The sequence below is a fragment of the Leptonychotes weddellii genome, chromosome 1 (assembly GCF_054177405.1).
Source record: "Leptonychotes weddellii isolate Sample4059 chromosome 1, ASM5417740v2, whole genome shotgun sequence".
Lineage (NCBI taxonomy): Eukaryota > Metazoa > Chordata > Mammalia > Carnivora > Phocidae > Leptonychotes > Leptonychotes weddellii.
In genome coordinates, this window is record NC_138369.1 from 77,859,340 (window position 1) to 77,875,338 (window position 15,999).

General features: G+C 43.6%; 1 protein-coding gene across 1 annotated transcript in view; it reads left to right on the forward strand.

Moving 5' to 3' along the window:
* LOC102739031 (serotransferrin) overlaps positions 1-15,999 on the forward strand; it is a 54,924-nt gene that overhangs the window by 19,829 nt on the left and 19,096 nt on the right. Inside the window, 10 exon segments of the mRNA XM_081826679.1 lie at positions 1,389-1,533; positions 2,835-2,899; positions 5,907-6,091; positions 7,308-7,497; positions 9,943-9,951; positions 11,217-11,223; positions 12,682-12,755; positions 12,758-12,928; positions 13,677-13,771; positions 14,609-14,686. Coding sequence (XP_081682805.1) covers positions 1,389-1,533; positions 2,835-2,899; positions 5,907-6,091; positions 7,308-7,497; positions 9,943-9,951; positions 11,217-11,223; positions 12,682-12,755; positions 12,758-12,928; positions 13,677-13,771; positions 14,609-14,686 — 1,019 coding nt within the window.

Here is a 15,999-nt window from a genome sequence, read left to right on the forward strand (position 1 = left end):
AAAAATCTTAAAAAAAAAAAGAAAAAAATTTTGTAATGATGTATGGTGATGGATGTTAACTAGACTTATTGTGGGGACCATTTTGCAATATATTGCAATATCAAATCATGTTGAACACCTGAAACTAATATAATGTTATATGTCCGTTGTATCTCAATAAAAAGTAATGGAGAAAAAATTAAAAGATTAAAACAACTAAGACTTTGTTACTAAGGAACAAGGGGTTCCAAATGGCTGTTGGGTGGACAATCCCTCCCACAGGCATTCTAGGTAACGTGAGCGTGCAGGATCCTTGGATCTCTTTAAGGTCTTGGCAGTCTCACTGAGGTACTGCCCAGCTCCTAGGCCCCTTTAAAGGGATGGGAATCAGTTTATTTTCTGTGTCCTCTGAATATCTTCAGGTATGAAAACGCTACGTGTAAGTTAACCACAGACAAATGTTTCCTTTCTTTTTTTTTTTAAAGATTTTATTTATTTATTTGAGGGAGAGAGAGAGTGAGTGAGCGAGAGAGAGAGAGAGAGAGAGCACATGGTGGGGGAGGAGCAGAGGGAGAAGCAGACTCTGCTGAGCAGGGAGCCCAACACGGGGTTCGATCCCAGGACTCCAGGATCATGACCTGAGCCGAAGGCAGACGCTAAACCGACTGAGCCACCCAGGTGCCCCAGACAAATGTTTTCTAATGGTTATTTACATCAGCTTTCTCCTTGCCACCACCAAATATGTGCAACTGCTTTAAAAGGAGAAGTCTCTAAAGACAGTTATGAACCAGACAAGACCTGTGTGTGGGAACTTGGAGATGAGACCACATTTCTGCACTGGGGTGTTCTCTGACACGAGAGGAAGCAAAATGTGGCTGGGGAGACATCCAGAAAGCTCTGGCTCCTCACCAGCAAGGGCACTGCCTCTGCTTTTCCGAGCCTCCTGGCAATTTCACAGCCATGGGGGAGCAGCTGAGCTGTGAGTAAAACCCCCAGCCCTTAACTGAGTTCGGAGTTTTAAGTTCTATTAAGGTCTCTTCTAAAAAATAGCAAGGGAAGGAAACTTCTGGAAATAGGTAGCACAAGCTTGGGGAGTGAGACCTCCAATTTTATCCTTTTTATGTCCATTTTTATGTAATTTCCCTCTCCTCTGTCTTTAGATAAATGGTGACACTATAACACGCCCATGGATTCCTTTCTACCTGAATTGTAATGGTCTCCTGACTTCTATGCCTAGCCTCAATTAAGTTTCTTTTTAAAGCCTACAGCCTGGCAGGTCCTGGGTTGGTGGCAGGTCGCTGAATATATTCCACCTCTCCTGGGCCATACACGCCTGTTATGTGTTAGATGAAGGCTACTCATTTTGACTCACTTAGGAGGAGCTGACTTCCTCTGGTCCTTCCGTACAGATAAATTTTTCCAGGAAGGCTGTGCCCCTGGATCTCTGCGAAACTCCAGTCTCTGTGCTCTGTGTATTGGCTCGGCAAATGTTCCAGAAAAGGAGTGTGTTCCCAATAACCATGAGAGATACTATGGCTACACAGGGGCTTTCAGGTGAGTCTTTCAAACCTGACCCAAATATAATAAACCCAGTCCTGACAAGATTTCTTCTTAGGAGCTAAGGTGAGATTCTTATGTCCCTGGACTGTGAGTCTTACATGTGTTAGGGTGCCACAGTTAGCAACTCTCTGTAGAACCCTGTGTGAAGGAGCATCCAAGCCCCTGCAAGACACTCTCTCCAGACTGGCAGCACAGTGCAGATTAGAAGTTCTCAAAAGGGGGCGATTTCCCCCTCAGGAGGAAGTCTGGCAGTGTCTGGAGTTGTTTTTGATTATCAAATGGGGTAGGGTGCTACTGCTATCTAATTGGTAGAGGCTGCTAGGCATCCTACATGCATAGGACAGCACCCTACAATAAAGAATTGCCTGGCTCAAAATGTTACTATTGCCAAGGTGAGGAAACCCTGCCATAGTTGAATACGGGAGTCAGGAATCTGGTTCCTGCTCTTCCATGCACCTCTGGGGAACCTAGAGCCAGCCATACTCACCTGGAAATATACAAAAGTAAAGAACATGATTTCTACATTCCCAACTGCAATTCTATTTCATGGGATGTTTATTACTTTTATAAAGACACCTGTGTACCTTACGACCTAATTACTTTTTAAAAAGATTTTCCTTATTTATTTGACAGAGAGAGAGAAAGAGAACAAGCAGAGGGAGCAGCAGAGAGAGGGCGAAGCAGGCTCCCCACTGAGCAGGGACCCTAGGATCGTGACCTGAGCCGAAGGCAGATGCTTAACCGACTGAGCCACCCAAGCACCCTGACCTTACTACTTTTTAACTGTCTTTTCTGATTCAGGCTAGTGTTAGATCATGAGTCCATCAACTGCACAATGATGGTGGTATTGTAACTGAGCTTCTCAGTAGTGAAGGAGAAAACAAAGGTTATCCTAATTCTCCAATTAGAACCACCTTGTGAGTTTGTGCAAATACAATTCACAGTCCGCAAGTTCCCAATTTTTACAAAGTAGAATGTGAGTAAGGAATCACCTTAATGGGAAACTGCCCCTCTAATATCTCTATTGATACCAGGAAAATGCTGTAGCTCCATTGGAGAAACTGCCAGAATTTAGCACTCAGTGTGTGGGAACTGAGATTGTGTAACCACAAAGCAAATTGGAGGTTTTTTCTTGTGTATATTACTTACATGAGTAATATGTAAGATTAGCGATAGAATGGGAGTCACAATTGCCGATATCAAATGGTTAGCCCTGGGTCTACAAGCTGACGCTCCTGAATGACACATATGTCTCTGACCTCCTCTCTTCTTTCTCCCTGTCTGGCACTCTGCAGGTGTCTGGTGGAGAAGGGAGATGTGGCCTTTGTGAAATCCCAGACTGTCACACAGAACACTGAAGGTACATTCACATGCTCCTCTGTCCCTACAAATTGGGGTTGCTGGGCTCACTTATGCTCAGGATGCCTTTGTGGACATGTTATGGACTCAAGCTCCAGAGCTCTGATTCTCAACCTGTTTGTTCAGTGAGGAGAGAAGTGTTTACCTGGGTAGGCAAAACGGTGAGGACTGTGAGGTTCTGGTGGTCCTGAATTCTCTCCCAGGAACCTTCCCATAGGTGCAGACATTGCCTTTCCCCTAAATACTTCAGAGCACATTTCCTAAGAATGAGGACACTCTTACATACTACAGTGTGATCACCAAGATTGGGAAATTTATACTAACATGGATTTAATACTCACTGTGTTCACAGTCCATATTCAGATTTGGTGAATTATCCCCAAAAGGTTCTTTTTAACTATTTCCTATATTTCTGGGCCCTAATATATATATATTCCAAATATATTCTAGGTCCACTGAAAACACTTAGAGACAATAGTACACCAGTGGGAATGAACACCAAGATCTTGGTTTCTAGAACCATTCTCTGATAGAAGGAGTCAGGGCCCCTTGGAAAAAATAGCTGATTCTAGGGCTGGGCAGGAAAAATATAAGGTGAGCCTGGAACATCGTGCTGAAGATGTTGGGATATGTCAAAATATACAGGAGCCTTTTTAAAGCCCTCCTACTGGCCAAATCTGGACACTTTGAGCACTAAAAGAAATAATGTTAGTAAGAATAAAGTAGGAATAAAATAGGAATACATGAGTCTATCCTGATTAAACAAATGAAGGTGAAGGGAAAGATCTTCCTTATTGTAGAATACAAATAAATGTAGAAATAATTATAAAGTTAAAAAACTATCATTTGGCAAATAATATAGTAATAATTGTTTCAAGCAAGAAGCATCAATGGGTACTAAAACTAGTGGGTGAATATTAGATCCTGTGACACTGAAAAACCAAACAAAATTTTTTTTAAGTTGGTAAGAATGAGCATTCCACCCGTCCCCTCTGTATCACTAACTGCTTAGAGAACCTGCTACAGGCCAGGCAGATATTACCTCATTTCCTTTCTCATGTTCCTTCACCCAACCTCAGCACTTCCCAGCAACTCATCTAGAGTGAACTAGCTCAGCACCGACTCCTCCAAGAAGCCTTCTCAGATGGCATCCATCCCACAATAGCATCTTCTGTCCCTGTGGCTAGTATTATTGAGTTCATCTCATTCTGTAATAAATTGTGGCCACAGAAACTCTTTTGAGCTCCTTTTTCCTACTCTGATATCCCAACACTAACTATAATAAGTGGCACACACAAGCTGCTAAGTACTTACTTGAAGGAATACTGTGTTGGCTAATTTTTCTTTCTTCTCTCCTATTATTTATGCTTTTTCCTTTAAAGGCTGTCCTTTTTCCTACTACCTGAGTGTTACCCTAAGATTGGTTCTTTGTTATCCCTTAATTTTTTTTTTTTTTTTTTTTTTACTCCTCTGAATAGGGCTTCTCTCTCTTGGCTTCACCTCTCTACCCTGCAATGACTCCAAAAGCCTTACCCCCTGACAGGAATGTAGAGCAGAGGCCTAACCTCCCATCTAAATAACATCCCAGAGCCTTTATTTGCCATGTGGTCATTTTTATATACAAAGCTCACTGGCACTGCAACCTCAACCTCTGTAAGTCCAAACTCCTCATATTTCTCTCAAAATCCACTCCTCTTCTCTGTCCCTATTGAGGACTTTATCATATGCCCTGCCAGTCAGGCCTAGATTAGTCTCTGGGTGGTCAGTACAGTGGTTAGTACATGTAACAAACGTTACACGCCTAAAACCATGCCACGCCTAAAACCATGCCTCCTCCAGCCAGCTCTCCCTAATGAATATGTTCTCACCAAGCTGGTTCAGCTGACACAGCATTTAAAGTGTGCTCTACAAAATATAAAATGTTATTATTATCTGTATCCAGAATTGTTATTTTTGGTATGTGTGCTATTTTCCCCCTCCAGTAAGACTGCGGCTTACAGAGGGCATGAAACATAGTGTTGAGTAAATTCTTACATTATGAAGTGGAACAGAATTGGTTTGGCGAGAATGATGGTGGGTTTCATTTGGAAGGAGCTGAGTTGGAGGGACTGGTAAGAAAGGGAAGGAGAAATATTAGAAGGTGAGCAAAGGTGTGTGTAGTTACTTGTGGGAGAGACACAGGCAATTTGGAGTTTTCTATTAAAACTGTAAATATATATTTGGGGAGAGTAGGCAAAGAGGTATTTTTATTTTATATATAATATACAATTTTATGATAGTGAAGTCACATAGTAGTAGTTCAATTAGATAAAAAAATTAAATGAAAATTAAATGAAGAAAAAGATTTGCAATCCTGCCTTTTAGATGAGAACTAAAAATTGGGAAAACATATTTGAGAATTGCCTCAGGAGGAAGGAGCTGAAACCCTGAAAATGGGTGAGATTTTCTTTTTTTCAGAGAGAATACAGAAATGATGAAGCTAGGAGCTAAGAACAGGATATGGATCCGTATGCACAGAGGCATGTGCACATTTTCATGTAGAACCAGTATGAGCGTGTCAGATTTAGAACACTGGTCCAGCTTGCAAAAGGGCCTCTGGTTAAGTTCTTTTGCTTGCTAATGCCAGATGGTATTACACAGAGATTATCAGCCTGCTTAGAGGGTCACATTCTTCATGTGCTAGAGTAAGAAGTCCAGATGCTTTGGAATTTAGTAGAAATGAAGATGTTTTTGAACATCATCCAAGAATATAACTCACTTTCTCCTGGTTGGGTGGGGCAGTTTGGAAGGAGTGGTTGCTAGGAATTCCTGGTTGAGTGTGAGTTGAATCTGACCTATGGACATGTGAGTGTCTCTTCCTCTCCCCATCACTGTGACCCCAGTGTGTGTACTTCTGCTGGCCAATGGCCCCAAGTCCTTCACAAGTCAGTGGGTTGGTCACATCCCCTCAATGAGGGCACCTTAACCAAAGCTGTAAGCTGTGACTGACCCACCTTCTCTGTCCCCAGGAAGGAACACTGAAGATTGGGCTAAGAATCTGAAGGAAAAAGACTTTGAGCTGCTGTGCCCTGATGGCAAAAGGAAGCCTGTGACAGACGCTACTAACTGTTTCCTAGCCAAGGCCCCAAATCATGCTGTGGTCTCACGGAAAGATAAGGCATCTTGTGTTAGGGAAACATTACTTCAGCAGCAGGTATGGACCAGCCAGGGCCTCCCATTCTTTCCTCCTGGGTGGGTATGGATGATTTGGGGGAGTTCAGTGCTAAGTGCAGCCCATACTCAAGCATTCTCTTTCTGGAAACTAGGATCGGGAGGCCGTGGATTGTGGAACTGGATTTCTTAGGCCCAGCTCTACTTATAACTCCGGGTCACTGCAGATTAGTTCCCATGTGATCCACCTGCTTTTGGGTCCACACATCTGCTTTCTTGCTCACCCCTGACCTTGCTCTGTGGTACCCTCATTTTCTCCACCTCTATCCTTTTTGAAAATGAAGGAGAGTGATCCTGTGTGCCAGTCCTCCATGATATAAGTCATGAAAGGAAATGTATTTCTCTTGTTTAGAGAATCTGACCTATGGACAGGTCAGACTGAGAACCATTCCAACAGCCAGAGAAACACAGGATCCCTATCCTGAGGGAGCTTGTCCTCTAGGGAGAACAATCAACCCAGGGCCAGCCTTGCCAGGGAGGTGGGGGGTGGGGTGGAGAGGCTGCCTGAATATTCTAATTATAAGAGTCCTCTACCTACAAACACCACTTTCCCCTCCACAACAGCTTCCTGCCTGCCATTAGTTTTCTTTTTTTCTTTTTCATTAAGATAGCATATCTTTGTGAGCCCTCTTAAGGTAAATGATAATAATAATTAGCATTTAATGAACATTTCTTAGGTGCTAGATGGAATGTTAAACTTTTCATAATCATGATTTCACTTATAATCCTACAAGGCCTAGAGTTAAGCCTCTTGCCCAAGATGGGATCAAAGATGCAGTCAAACATGAAATTTAACAACTACCTGTACCACCCCTCATGGGGGGGGGGCTCACATTTAATATCTTTCTTGACAGTAATACTTGGAAGGGACACATTTCTGTTCTCTCATTTCCTGGAAGCAGTCCCCAAGGCCATAGCCAATGAAATGGGGAAGGAGTGACCGGGTGGGTGGGAGGGACTTCCCAGAGGAGGTGAGACCAGGATGGACCCTATAGAGGATGCTGGGGCCTCAAGAAAGCATGAAGCTGGGGCAAAATGGGTGAATGCCAGGTGAAGGAAATGGAAACATCCTGAGGCATCCTCTGCAGCTCCCTTTCTTCTTGGGGCTGGTTCCCAGCTTTTATCCCCCTCAACCCCATCCTTGGATTCTCAGCTGCTCACTGCCACAGGTCCTCATGCATGTTTCATCCATTTGACAGTTTTTGTTTGGAAGAAGTGGAATCGACTGCCCGGGCAAGTTTTGTTTGTTCCACTCAGAAACCAAGGACCTTCTGTTCAGGGACGACACAAAATGTTTGGCCAAACTTCCAGACAGCACAACATATGAATCTTACTTAGGAGCACCGTATGTCAGGGCTGTTGCTAACCTGAGACAATGCTCCACCTCGAGTGAGTAGGGGGAACAGCATGGGGGGAAGCTGCCAAGCAAACACGGGGAGGGAGGGGGAGCAATTCTGGGTGGTGGGTAGATTAGGAGGAGTGGGCTGTGGCCCTCCGGGGATGAACAATGGAAATGGGCAAGATGAGATGATGAGATAACACCGTAATCCCAGCACGTGTGAAAGGCTACTTGTATGGGTAGATAGATGGTAAGGCAGACACAGGCTCAGGGCACTAAGGTAATGAACTGCCCAGACATGAAGAAATTCCATGTTATTACTAAGACGAGGAAGAGGTTGTATGTGCCCATGCCCATTGCTCTGCAGTAAACTCCTTTTTATACAGAGCTGCATCATCCAATAAATACAGTGATTTAAATTTAAATTTAAATTAATCAAAATTAAAAATTTAGTTCCTTAGCCACACCAGCCACAATTCAAGTGTTCAATAGCTACACGCAGCTCCAGATAGGTGAGCAAACAACATTTCCATCATTGCAGAAAGTTCTTTTACACAGCGCTACTCTTGTGAGCTTGAACAATGACAAGTTTTATAACCATAAAGTTGCCATACCTACTGCTCATCTAGAACACCGGTTTTCTAAGCATTACAATACAATAAAACACACCTTTGCACTATTACTATGTTGGACATCATTTAATCATTTAAAGTCATTTGGAAGATGTGGGAGAAGAACATGTGAATGGAGGGAGATTGTGCTCTAACTTTTGTGTGCATATAAGTGAGCCATGGTCCTTAAAACACTGATTCCCAGGCCCTGGGGAATACTGATTCAGCGAGTCTGTGCCAGGGCCCCATAATTCCAATGTAAGGAACGTGCTTACCCAGAGCCACTGCTGTGAGCACGTAGGTTACATTCACCTACCCTATATCCTCCATAAGGGGAGAAAGTTTGGCTTTGCTATTCTCTGCTCCTTCTCCAGCCCTTAGCATGGAAACTGGCATGTTCTAGGTGCTTGTTTTATTAGTTCTTCACCTCTCTAAGGAGATCAGAGAGGACAGTCCTACCAGACTCCTCCCAGCTACATGGATTTAAGTGTGGGAGCCCTGCCTATGAGACACAAGGTGGGGAACGATACAGGGCAGGGAAACCATGTTACCATCCTTGGCGCATGGTACTGTCCAGAAAGACACAGGAGCTGTGCAGGCAAGTGGAGAAGGCCACTGGGAGAATGGCCTCGTCCACCTATCAGACCCCAATGGGTCTGAGTGCTTTTGTATCAGGCTTAACTATTCGTTCACTCAACAGAAAATAAATATAGGTAGATTTTTTGACTGTCCTACCTCTCTTCTCTGCCCCACAGAACTCCTGGAGGCCTGCACTTTCCACAGATCTTAAAATCCAAAAGGTGGAGCCATACCAGATGGAGAAGGGAGCTCTCGTGACCCATAAGCTTCCCTCTGGGTCTCGCTGGTCTGAGTGGTTTGTTTGGTTTCACAGTTTGGCGGTGGTACCTCTGTAGAATATAAAATAAAAATTATTATTGGTGTTATCTTTTAAACACTTCATTGTTTTCTAAATGTTTGGCCTGGAAGGATTTTTTTTAATACTATCTGACTAATACATGTGCACTGAGCCCTTCCTTCAGAGCTCAATGTTCATCTGACCCCTTCCACAGCTTTGGCTGTGGTGCCATAGCCATGCCTCCTAGGTACAGTTCAAGTAGAAATTCTTTCTGAAAGGGGTCTGCATGGTTATTATAATAGAATCAAGTGTATGTGGCTGGGTTGTGTGTGTGTGTGTGTGTTGCAAGGGAGGGGGCAGGAAGGAGGATGCTGAGTGAGATATTGAGATGGAGTGTTCAAGGGAGTACAGAAAAAGAATATAGAGCAGGAGAGGATCAGCTGTCCTACCTCTCTTCTCTGCCCCACAGAACTTCCTGGAGGCCTGCACTTTCCACAGATCTTAAAATCCAAAAGGTGGAGCCATACCAGATGGAGAAGGCTATACTTGAATCAGGTCCTGATTCTAGTGGGTCGGAAAAGTGAACCACTGGAACATCTGAAAATTATCGCTTGACCCTGATTCCCACAGTAATCCCTGTCCTATCTCCTCACTCTTTCCACGCCTCACTTATTAATGGTTGAAAACACACAAACCAGTCTTTTGCTCCACTCACTTCCCTGCAGCTACCCTGGCCAAGGTCACTGCCCATCTGTCAACTATGAAAACCAATTTTAATTCTTTCAATCCTGAGTCTGTTAACTGCACTTGATATGGCTGACCACTCACCAATCATGTGACTGGTGTCCCTGAGTCTGAGATCGTTTCCACCATGCTTTGGAGCTACTGGGAATAGAAGACGGGAAAATGTGTCTGGTGAATGAGACATTTTAATTAATGGAAAAAAGGGAAAAATTGTGTCACTATATTTATTTCATTGTAACTCTCCATTTGCTATTTGAATGAAGAAGCACAACACTTTCAGCAAGCAGTAGTCAGTATCTGCCTGTCCTTCCTCTGGGTTCATCTCCACACACCTCCTGGAAGTGTGTGTTGGTGCAGATGTGAGAGGACAAGAAAGCAGCTGATCCTCTCCTGCTCTCATTCTTGAGAATGGCACCACCTTCCCACATTTCTTCTGTGTACATTTCTTCTGTCTTTACCCAGGAAACATACTGAAAACAAAAAGTCTGTGTCTTGTTAAAACTGTCTTCCTTTCATCATTCCCAAACTTCACCACCTAGGCAGAACTTTCTCATTCACATAGCTCTGACTAAAAATTCTTACACGGTTGGGACAGTCATGGTAGGTGTTCTCCCATTTGGCCCTTCCTCCTTCCCTGCACTTTTAGCTCCTAGCAGAGGAATCAATGGTTATTATAAAGGAGCTCTGTGTGTGTGTGTGTCTGTGTGTGTGTGTGCATGTACACGGTGGGTGGTGGATACAAAGCAGGGGTGGTGTGGGGTACAATAAGAAAGAAAGAAAAAGAGAATATGGTAAAATTACTGTCATTTCTGATAGTTTTAATTGATAATGCTAATTTAAAATAAAATAGTTGGTTTACTTTTTATAACCTCACATCCTAAACATCCTTTCTTAATCTGGAGTCCCTATTTGCCTACATTTATCAATGAAATGCCTGGAGAATGAATTGTACTACGTTAGAGCATAGAGTTAAGCATAAAGAAGACCACTGCCTGGGCTTAATGGATAAGTTACTTAACCCCTGCCTCATTTGCCTCTGTAAAATTGGAATAATGGGTTGCTGTGAGGATTAAGCAAATAAACAAATTAAAATGATTTAAAACAGTGCCTGGAATAGCAAACACTCATTAATGGCAGCAATTTTCATCATTATCCATCCTCTTCTCCATCTACCAGTCTTGCTTCCATACCCATGCCCCTACCCCCCCCCTCACCTCACTGTTCCCTCTGAGTTCACTTTTCATTCAAGCCCTCATCACAGGAGCCCCTCTGTTACAAGAGATGCTGCTGACCACTTCCAGGACATGTCTAACTCCTGTGTCACTGACTCTTCCTTCTTAGGCATATTTGTGGGTTTCTTTCTCCTCACTTTTCTTTCTGTCCCTGATTTTAATGACCATTTATTTATGCCTGAAACTCAGATGAAAATATAGCATTGCTGAAACTTTACATCTGTTTATTCTATCAACTGCTTAATATAAGATTTTAGAACTCCCAGAGGCACCTGAAACTCAATATATAGAAAAGAGAGGCAATTTTCATTTGGTTATGCCCTCAGCCCCAAAGTCCCTCTCTAATTCACTTTATGCACTCTGATCTTTTCAGTACCCCACACCAACTGCTTCAGATGCAGTTTTGGTAACTCTCCATCTTAGCATACCCAATTAATCACCACATCCTATATATTTTCCTTCTCCACATCTTTCAAATCTGTGGCCTCCTTTCCGCACCTACCTCTACTCCTGGTTCAGACCCTGTGCATCTTTTACCAAAACACTGCAACAGCTCCCAGCTGGTCTCTCTGCCTCAGTCTTTTCCTCTCTCCAATCACCGTTCTCCATTTAACTGCCAGTCATCTATGTTACCCCCAACTGAAACTCCTTATCTCATTCTGGATGAAGTCTAGGTTCCTCAGCATAGCACACAATCCCTTCAGGTCGTACCTGCCAACCTTTCCTGCTTCATCTCCTGCCACTTCTGCTGAAATGACATCAGCTTAGGGACTGCAAACTGACAGCCCCTAAGTGGGCCACTTCCGGCCCCCTAAGGTGTTTTATTTTATTTCTTTTTAAAGATTTTATTTATTTGACAGAGACAGACACAACGAAAGACGGAACACAAGCGGCGGGGGGGGGAGGGAGAAGCAGACTCCCCGCTGAGCAGGGAGCCCAACGTGGGGCTCCATCTCAGGACCCTGGGATCATGACCTGAGCGGAAGGCAGACGCTTAACGACTGAGCCACCCAGGTGCCCCACTGAGGTGTTTTATTTGGGCGACAAGTTTTTTTTTTGTTTTTAATGTTTTTCATTACTTGCTGAAATTTGAAAAGTGGAGCATTTCCCTTTCCGGCGTCTCTGCAAAAGCTGGAAGCACGGGCCACTTTGCTCCCACGTGCCTGCCTGGCAGAGTAGAGGCTGTCCACTCTGAGCAGGAATGACTGCTGCAGTTTTCAACAGCTTCACCCCCACGCACTGATTTTCCTAGCTGCTTCCCACAATGTCGAAATCTCAGTTGCATCCCTAGATTTACCGTACAAGGACACTGAATTGCTCGTTTTCTTCTACACAGAATACTCTTTTTCCTTTTACACCTGCAGAGGCTGACCCATCCCTCATGGCTCAGTTCCCGTCACTTTCCTCCAGGAGCTTTTCTCTGAACCAATAAAGGACTAGGAGTCCCTTTCTGTATTCCTATATCGCACCGTAATCCTCGGTCACATCCAATGCCATATTATACTCAGATGAAATGTTTGTGCAAGGCTTGAGCTCCTCACGAAACTCACCTCGCGAACGGAGTGACTGGAAATCCTCATTGAAGATTTCTTAAGCCATTCATTTTATTCATCCATCATTCCGTCAACACCCATGAAGAGGGCGGCGATATTTAACTCATATCTTAAGGGATAAGAGTGTCACTCGTGAAATACCGCGAAACGCCGCTCGTTCGGCGCAGTGTGCAAGAGAACTGCAACTCCCATCAGGACCTTCGGGACCCCGGCCCCTGAAGGAGGAAATATAACTTAGGAACTACCACTCCCGTGATGCTCCGCTTCGGACGCCTGCGCAGAGTCCAGGGCCACGTCGCTTTCGCGGCGCTGGAGACGCCGCATCTTAGTCATGGCTTCCGCGGATTCCCGGCGGATGGCGAATGGCGGCAGTGTCGGCGGAGCCTTCCAGCCCCATCTAGACTCCTTGCGGCAGGAGCTGCAGCAGGGGGACCCAACACTGCTGTCAGCCGTGGCGGCGCTTCTCGCGGTGCTGCTGACGCTGGGTAAAGAGGCGGCGGGGTTCTGGGCTTGGACTGGGCTTGTGCAGACCGCGGACGCGGGGCGGCGAAGGCACCTGGGGAGCATCTAGAGACGGAGACTCACCTCATATACAAACCTGCCTTGCTGCCTGAAACAGCGGGAGTAGCGCTGCATTAAAGAGGATCCCCTGCGACCCTTGGAGTGACGTCCTGGTCCTTGGGGGCGCGGGTTACTCTTCCTTTATCGGCCCCTGTAAGCGCGCAGTCCCCCCGCCCCCTCTTCTTTGCTTTCACTACCAAGACTCACGCGGTCTTTACTCCCAAATTTGCGTCCTGGGCGTTGGGGATACACAGTTAATAAGACAAGATTGCACTTGAGAAGTCCACAATCAGCAGACACGAAAAGGTTGACAGTTGATAGTGGCAGGCACTCAGTGGAGTCCCTAATGATAGAGTAGGCAGTTAGTTAGACATGAGCTGGAGGCAAGGACGTTGATAAATAGGTTACACATTAGAAGCCTGGGGGCACAACATCACACGTTTATGGGGAATCCAAGAACCCAGACCTCCATTCACTCAGCGCAGACTCTCCCACCGGTAACACTAACAACAACAGTAACGATTATAATGGTGGTAAAAACAATAAAAGTTAAGTTCCAGCTGAATGAGGTGTTCTGTGATAGACTTCTGTTAATTTCCCTACCCCAACCACCATACAGTCGTACTATTGATGATCAAGGCATAATTTTCGTTGTTTTTCTCTATTCCACAGTGTTCTGGAAGTTCATCCGGAGCAGAAGAAGCAGTCAAAGAGCTGTACTTCTTGTTGGCCTGTGTGACTCTGGGAAGACATTGCTCTTTGTCAGAGTAAATGTTTTGATTTAAACCTCTTCTAAAGTTGATAGGAAATGTTAGGCCATCCCATTATTCCTGTGAGGTCATAGTTCATTTTGGAAAGGAAGCTGATGCTCACAATTGGGGAGTTAATTCTTCATTCACTTGGAAAGACTTGAAAAACTTGAAAAGGCTCTTGAAAAATTCATAAACTGGAATTTCTTGACCATTTCTATTTTCTTGCACTTGCCAGATACTGACATTTAGTCCTTATCCCATTTAAGGGTTTTATGTAACTACTTTCATGTGGTTGCCAAGGATGCTGAAGAGATAGAAGACAGTGATCTGTATAGGGTGTATAATTCTTGTGTAACAAACTCGTCTGAGAACTTGTCAAAGAAGTTTTTTAAAAGGTTGATTCTTTGACATATTGGGCTACTTAGTCATGTTTTCACTAATATTTAATCTGTTTACTATTTTAAACGATTTTTTGTTACGGAGAGTACCAGAGGTTTTCTTATTATTCCTTTTGAGGGGATAAATTATTTCCTTTCCACTACAGAAAAATAATTTGTAATCATTTGTGATGATTAAAATGTTTATGGAAGTTTGGTGAATTTGGCCACTAACCATTTGAAACTAGGTTTTTTGTTTTTGTTTTTGTTTTTCATTGTGAAGAGGGGAATGAAGATGCAATGAATTAGATTTTTCTACAAGGAAAAAACAATATCGTCCTTTTCAGTTGTTGCAAGCAACATTCATTTATTTGACCTGACCCATTGGAAACTTAGGACAAAATTACTCTCTTTAGGTTTGCTATTTATATATTTATCCTGATCTTCCTCAAATTGTTTTTTTTTTTTTTTATAGTTGTTAACTGGCCTTTACAGAGATACTCAGACTTCTATCACCGACAGCTCTGCTGTGTACAGAGTCAACAATACCAGGGTAAGGGGTTTGTAGAATGTTGGGAGTCTGACAATTTTACTTTACTTTGGTGTGTCAGGAAAGGACATTTGTAGGATGAATTAGTCTGAGGGTGTAGGTACCATTCATAGCTTATTTTTATGGATAAATAGAGTCCATGTGACAAATTCTGCTTTCGGCCACCCAAGCAATGTTTTAATCATGCCATCCCCTGTTTTATTGTACTTCATGCACACTGATGTTACATCACATTTTACTAGTTTTTGTTGCTATGTCTTCTCTCCAACTTTACCATGAGTTTTTGAGGGTGAGCATTAAACCTTTTCCTTTATATTTTGAATAGGTAATATATATATATGGGACAAAAATTCAAAAGGTTAAAAAGAATATTCAGTGAAAAGTAATTTTGCCTTTCCTGTCCCTGCTAGGTCTTCTCCTTAGAGGCAATAACTTATTTTCCTGTGGGCCCATCAGATGGTCTCTGCATATGCAAACATATCTGTGTATCTGTTAATTTTTTTTTTAAAGATTTTATTTTTAAGTAATCTCTTCACCCAACATGGGGCTTGATCCCACAACCCCGAGAACAAGAGTCTCATGCTCTGCCAGCTGAACCAGCCAGGCACCCCAATTATTTTCTTTTTAACACTTGGTTCTGCCCACTGTTTTTTGTTTGTTTGTTTTTTAAAGATTTTATTTGACAGAGAGAGACACAGCGAGAGAGGGAACACAAGCAGGGGGAGTGGGAGAGAGAGAAGCAGGCTTCCCGCGGAGCAGGGAGCCCGATGCGGGGCTCGATCCCAGGATCCTGGGATCATGACCTGAGCTGAAGGCAGACGCTTAACGACTGAGCCACCCAGGCACCCGTTTGTTTGTTTTAAAGATTTATTTATTTATTTGAGAGAGAGAGAGAGAGTACCCATGCAGCAGGAGGGGGGTGGAGAGAATCTCCAGCAGACTTCCTCCTGAGCATGGAGCCCGACCTGGGGCTGGATCCCAGGACCCTGAGATCAGGACCTGAGCTAAAACCAAGAGTTGGGTGCTCAATCCACTGAGCCACCCAGGTGCACCATGTTTTGTTTTGTTTTTTTAACAGTGTGACTGATACAGTTGGGTTGTTTTGTTTTTCTCCCTCATTTGTACACATAGTACTACCTGGTTGATTTGTGAGCTACATAGTATTCCATTATGTAGCTGTACCATTCAATTAAGTTCTTATTTAATAAGAGCTCTATTAACACACATTTAGTTTGTTGGTATAATCTTTTGCTTTTACAGTGTTACATTGGACATGTTAAAGAGTATACATGAGTATATTTCAAAAATACCAGTAA